Source organism: Bison bison, unplaced genomic scaffold, assembly GCF_000754665.1.
Source record: "Bison bison bison isolate TAMUID 2011002044 unplaced genomic scaffold, Bison_UMD1.0 scf7180017864180, whole genome shotgun sequence".
NCBI lineage: Eukaryota > Metazoa > Chordata > Mammalia > Artiodactyla > Bovidae > Bison > Bison bison.
In genome coordinates, this window is record NW_011494752.1 from 3,919,773 (window position 1) to 3,926,154 (window position 6,382).

General features: G+C 51.0%; 1 protein-coding gene and 1 non-coding gene across 2 annotated transcripts in view; one reads left to right on the plus strand and one right to left on the minus strand.

Moving 5' to 3' along the window:
• Positions 1–2,687, minus strand: part of PSMB3 (proteasome (prosome, macropain) subunit, beta type, 3) — a 9,480-nt gene extending 6,793 nt beyond the window's left edge. The window contains exons 1-2 of the mRNA XM_010842692.1: positions 2,577–2,687; positions 2,062–2,246 (exon numbers count right to left, since the gene is read on the minus strand). Coding sequence (XP_010840994.1) covers positions 2,062–2,246; positions 2,577–2,579 — 188 coding nt within the window. The 5' untranslated portion in view covers positions 2,580–2,687. The remainder of the gene's footprint in view (positions 1–2,061; positions 2,247–2,576) is intronic.
• An 812-nt stretch (positions 2,688–3,499) lies between these two features.
• Positions 3,500–3,573, plus strand: TRNAN-GUU. Its single transcript has one exon. It is a non-coding gene; the product is annotated as a tRNA-Asn (tRNA).
• Positions 3,574–6,382: the final 2,809 nt, after the last annotated feature.

The window sequence follows — 6,382 nt, forward strand, 5'->3', positions numbered from 1 at the left end:
AAGTCTTCCTCTTCCCACTTAATTTTTCCATTCCTAAGATGGGGACAAAGTAAGTCATCTGGCAGTGAGATAACGTATGAGTGTTAATAAACAGCAGCAGCTGCACTATTGGACGGAAAAACACCTAAGAAAAGAGGCCACGCCTCCTCCAGTGCCATGGCAGAGCTCAGGGATAGGCCCTGCAGGGAGCAGACCAGTGACAAGACTGCTGGAAGCGGAGCACTGAGTCACAGGACCCCAGAAGAAAGACACAAGCCTAAGCGTCATCGAGGAAAATGAGGCCCAGCAAAATTAGCAATGACTGCCCACAAACATGCAAACTTGGTGAGAGAAGCCTCCTGAAGAAAAGAAAATAGTGTGAGGGGAACAGCTGTGATTGGAGACAGGAAGACTAATGGGGGCCTCACAGTGACAGGAACACTAAGCCATCATTCTCTGATTCCACCAGCACTGGGATAAAAGGACTGGTTGGTTCAGATCTCAGGAAGAATATCCAAGTTATATATATTATTGAGACTTTAGGAAGGTTTAAAGGAAATGAGAGAAAAAAATTCCTGACAAGCTCCCATCCACATCTGTTGTTGTTCAGTCGCTAAGTTGTATCCAACTCTTTGTGACCCCATGGACTGCAGCACGCCAGGCTTCCCTGTCCTTCACTATCCCCTGGAGTTTGCTCAAATTCATGTCCATAGAGTCAGTGACGCTAACTAACCATCTCATCCTCTGCTGCCCTCTTCTCCTTTTGCCTTCAATCTTTCCCAGCATCAGGGTCTTTTCTAATGAGTCAGTCCTTTGCATCTGGTGATCAAAGTATTGGAGCTTCAGCTTTAGTATCAGTCCTTCTAATGAATATTCAGGGTTGATCTCCTTTAGGATCAACTGGTTTGATCTCCTTGGAGTCCAGGGGACTCTAAAGAGTCTTCTCTAGCACCACAATTCAAAAATATCACATCAGGAATTATCAATCTTCTAAGAACTATGTCCAAGAAGTGCTGCTTCTTAGGCCACCTGTAACCCCATCTTCCCTCTTGAAACTTTGACCCTGACTCTTTTCCTCTTGTCTCTCTTCTTACCCCACTACTGAATATACAGCTCAGCTCTTGAGTTGTCACTTATTTTTTCTCTCTATACATTTTGTCTCTCTGTAATCTGTTCTCATAGATTTAACAGATCACCAAAGCCTATCCAGCCCTGAGATATAATCTCAAGACCTCAACTGCTCACAGAATGTTTCTACTTGGCTTGTCACTTCAAAATTGGTATCAAAATCAAAGTCATCACCTTTCCCCTAAAACTAGTCTTCTCAATTTCAGTCAACATGCTCAAAACAAAAATCATCTTTGAAACATTTCTAGATTGCCTACATGTCAAGTACTAAACTAGACACTTAACAGATAAAAAAGACAGGAATCCCAACCTCAATGCACAACTCTTTGGCCTCACAATATCCAAGTAGCCACTTAGGTAAGTCAGCAACAACTCTCAGAAATGCCTTCTTTTCCTTTCCCACTACACCACCCCGTTATGACCACAGCCCTCACACCTCACAGAATCCTTATTTCATCTCCCCAATTCTCCCTTCTCTCACAAAATCACTGTCAACTAAATAGCTACTCTAGCAGTTAATATGCACCAGCTCATTATGGATTAATTATCTTTCGATATGCCTGCCTTGTCTCCCAACTAGACCACTTGTAGTTCTTTAGGGACTGAGCATGAGCTTTGGCCTCAGAAATTGGGATCCTGGGAGTCAGTCATTAGCTTACAACTTGAGCAGTAAGACTCTCTGATACCTTGTTTCCTCATCTGCAAAATGGGAGAGCAACATGGTGATGTATGTCCTTAAGAAGATTAAGGTCCATGAAGATAAGGTGCTTTCCACAGTATCTGGCTCCGAGTAAATGCTAACCTGGTTAGGATCCACTCTATCGTTAACAGTGTTCGACAAAGTCTCAGATTCAGTGGTAGTGTTCAGTAGAAGACTGACACCCAGGCCACTCATCCCGCTAGGCAAGGCTAGTCCAAGAAGCGTGGGTGTGGGTGGGAACCCCCGACACTTACACTGTCTGGACGTCGGTGGCAAGACCCGCCAGGCCGATGTACAGTCGGTCGCCCATGGGAAAGATCTTCTGGAAGTCCGTGGTCACCATCTGGGCCTGGATCCCGAAGCGCCTGTCAGCAGCGATGGCCACACAGTTCTTCCCCTTCATGGCCATGACGGCCCCTCCGTTATAGGACATAATAGACTGAAGCAAACAGAGCGGAGGGGCTCAGCTCGAGGGGCAAACAAGGCCATAGCACCCAGCGCAGCCCCTGATTCGCAGGCTCCTCTACGCACCGTCCTCCACTCTGGAGGCGCCTGGATACCCTGAACTCCAGCTCTGAGATTAGCGCTGTGAGGCTTCGAGGAGCCCCATTTCCCGCCGCTGTCCTCACCAAGGTTCGCTCCCCCTTCAAACTGAAGTGGCTTCCTTCAATCGACCACCAGGCCTCTCGACCTCCCAAACTTCCCATGACCTCCCCTCCCCATTCCTCTATCCCTACCCCAAGTCCCTCTTCTTTGCTCCCTGTCTCACCATGATTGCGGTGTGTTAGGACCTCCAATCGCCACAATTCCAGCAAACCTGCTAAGGGCCTCTCTACGCAACCACCCTCGCTGCTTTCTCTCTATTGGCTGAGAGGCCGACCCTTCCGGAACATCTTGATTTTCTATTGGCTGTGTATCTTTGTCAGTCACCAGTACAGGAGTTGGGTTGAGAAGCCAAAACCTAGGTAAGGAAAGCGCAAAGTGAAAAGTCACTGTAAGTGCGGAAGAGCTCGGCGTCGCGGTGCAATCTGGGATAGTGGTGGACCCAGTCTCTGGAAGCCAAAGACGCCGGCCGGAACCTCCGTCCACGTGGGCTGGTGAAACCCGAAATAAAGGGCTTTGGCTCCAGTAAAGGGCAACCGGGTTGGTTAAGGGCACGCTGTGCGGTCGGGGATACTACTCTTGAAGCTTGTTTCATTTATTCACTCCAGAAATCCTTACCTCTGTTGTATGCCAGGCACCATGCTAGGCTCTGGACATGCACCGGACTAGAACAGTGTCCGGTATTTGGGAGGCGCCCGTAAAGTGCCTATTTACTGTTGGAGAGGGGCGCTGGGAGGGCGTCGCAGATATTCTGCGGCTGCAGGGGTTGGGCTGCAAAGGGGGCATTTGGAAGCTGCAGGTCGACTTCACGAAGCCTCATTATCAGATCACCCTGAAGAAGAACGTTCCGGACTTCCCCAAGTCTAAGATCCAGAGGAAGCAGGCGACAATTTCGCCAGCCCCAGCCACCCCCGAGCCAATGCAGGGCAGGCTGCACGTCCCGCCTGCTCCCACCCCTAGATCGAGACCCTTCCCTTTCTCCCTTGGGTCTGACTTCTTTCGTCCCGTAATGGGATTTGTTCTGAGTCTTCCGCTGTCGCAGGCTCACGCCCATTGACTCGGCTCACCGCCACTGCAGTAGTTATCACAGTCTCTGTGGCGCAATCGGTTAGCGCGTTCGGCTGTTAACCGAAAGGTTGGTGGTTCGAGCCCACCCAGGGACGTCTCCTTTTTCCCACCATAAAAAAGGAAAATCTAAAGGCATTATTCAGTCAACCGCTGTAAAGCCAAATTTTGTATTGAAATAGCAGAGACAAAGCTTTTTCTATAGGTAATCAGGGGGTCATTGTGATTGAAAATTCGTTGTTGTTCAGTGAAGGACAGTATTTCTACCGCACTTCCCTCCGCCACCTACCTCCAACCCCGCCCCCAAATTGGATTGCCGGAAAAGCCAAGACAGGTTTTTGTCTCACCGTGCAACACGTTTCAGGTTGCATTTTTCGTTAAGAGTAAGAATGAATTTGCAGTGGAGATCGGTCAGTTTTCCACTGTCTGCCTCTATTGATGTTACAATCTCGAAATGTTACATTCGGAAAGGAAGAAAATAGCGCGAGAGACAAAGGCAGTGACAAATTGAGGGATGAAGAGAAAGGTGAGAAAGGGAGAACACAGCTGTGGTATACGCAGAGAGAAAGAGGAGACATGACAAATAGGCGTAGTGGAAGGAAGACCTGGGGAAAATGGAGAAAGGGAAAAGAGGCTCAATATGAGAAGCACGAGAAAAAGGAGTTGGACAACAACAAAACAGGTTCTTTTTCTAGAAATACAGAGATGTGGGGAAGAAGATGGAGAAATAGAAGCAGAATCTAAGGACATTGTTTTGGGGAGAGAGGAGTTAAAGAGCACAGAGGTAAAGATAGTCATAAAATGTCTAGAGGAGCTGCACTCTCCTAACATTGTCATCCTCTTCCAGATCTTACCACCACAGTATCTCTTAGTATATGTGCTGGAAATAATTACCTAGATTCCCGAGTTTCTGCCCTCCGGAAGCTTTTGGTCTATGACAGACAGTGACTCTTCTGGTGAAGAGTCTGTCAGCTAGGTGACCTCCTGATATACTACAACTAACACAATCGAGGGGAAGCTTTGGCACCTCATGTCTGCCAGAGATGCATCCCTGGGCTGGGAGTGGCAGGCTCGGCTTGCTTTTAGGAGGCGCTCTCTCAAGCCGTTCCCTTCCACATATGATCTCTCCTCAAGGTTGGGCTCAGAGGAGGCCTCTTTTGAAAGCCTTCTTCACTGCTCATCCACCCTTACAGGGGGAGGGAAGGAATGGGAGTGGTAGGTGGTAGCAGCAAACCCGAGGGATACACAGTGCCCACAGAAGCTAACAGGACAGGCTATGTAACACTCCAGCTTGCCCCCACTGCTCTGTGAGTGCCCTGTGGGCATAAGCCGGGCTCATCAGCTTTACATCCCCTGTGCTTAGTGCAATATTTGACAGCGGCACATGACAGGTGCTTCTTGGCTGGGAAACCAGAGAACTTCAGAATTGAGAAGGGTTTGGTCAGAAGGTTCCCCCGATAAGCCAGAGAGGCCAGGGATGTGGGGACTGGAAAGTGACTGAAGTGACTAAGATGAAGTTGCAGTAGTAGTGGGGGCTTCAGCATGCTTCTTCTGTCTTGTGGTTTGTTTGTGACTGATGCTTAATAACTATCTGAGGAACCAGTGAACCGATTCCCAATGAGCACGGTGGCACCCTCCGGCAGCACTCCAGGATTAAAGGACCGCAGTGGGGACTCAAAGGGACATCAGCCTACTTCCCCTTAGCTGATAGCCTCCCACCCTCATCCAGGCAGCCCCTGAGTGCCCCCTGTGGATCATGGGTGAGACGGAGACCTTCGCGAAGCCCCTACAGGTTTCTCTCGCCCGGGATCTTCTAGCTTGAAAGGAGTCGCAGATCAAGAGTCCCAGCTGCTCTCCCCTCCGGCAGGGGGACTGGGGGACTGAAGAGGATTCCCGAGTCTTCCCGGGCAGAGTCCACGATGCCCGCAACACACCTGCTCTAGGGACAGTGGGCGTGTCCACGCCAAGAGCCCCCTTTCAGTGAAGGGCGGGAACTCTGGGTCTCCCAGCACGAGGAGGGAGAGGACAGCAGGTGATCGAATCTTCCCCTGACCCTACTCCCAAGGGTAGTCAGACCACCACCCCCCTCCCCGGGCGGAAATCTCTCCAGCCCTTCCTCTTCACCCCCACCCCCGTCCCCACTCAGTGAGTGTGGGCCAAAGGCTAAAGCTGGGGTCACTTGGAGGCCAGTGTCCACAGGTCTCCTGGTCACTAGCCAAAGGGTGAAAGCATTCAGTCCGGGGGCCTCAGCTTCCGATCTGCCTGGACTGCCAAAGAGGAGGGAAGGAGGAAGAGGCAGGCGGGTCCGATCCGTGCTGAAGATTTCGTTTCCTAATTTCCTAACTTGAGCCACCCACCGTCAGTGCGCTTAATGGCGCTTCTGGCCGAGTAATCGAGCTCTTTGGAGCGACTGACATAATGACCATCCCTAATAAATCCTGAATAACGAATACGCAAATCGACCGTCCTAATGAGGTGGGCCCACCGTAGTCTCCATAAAGTAATATCGATCGGCTTCCCCAGCTCCGGCCTCAGCTGCTGCTCCTAGCTCTTCCAAGCTCCCTGCTAGTTCTCTCCTCCCGGCAGGAGCCACTGGAGACCGAAGCCCGGAACGACGGTCGGAGTTGGCGGGCACCAGCGGCCTTTGCGCTCGCCAGGGCGAGCGAGGCGCACCAACAGTGCAGAGCTCAGAGCGCAATCGGCGTGCGGGCGAAAAATGCGGGAATCAGTGCCCCGCAGAGAAAAAGCGCGGGCCCACTTCCGAGCCCCAGCGCCCCGTTTTCGAATACATTCGGGTCTCTCGCCTTCGGCCAGATTATTTTGTCCCGGGCCCGGAGCCTAAGCTGCTGCCTCAGCTTGCCTCCCGGCCCAGGTTGCGTCCCGTTCTTCGCCCAAGCACACCTAGGC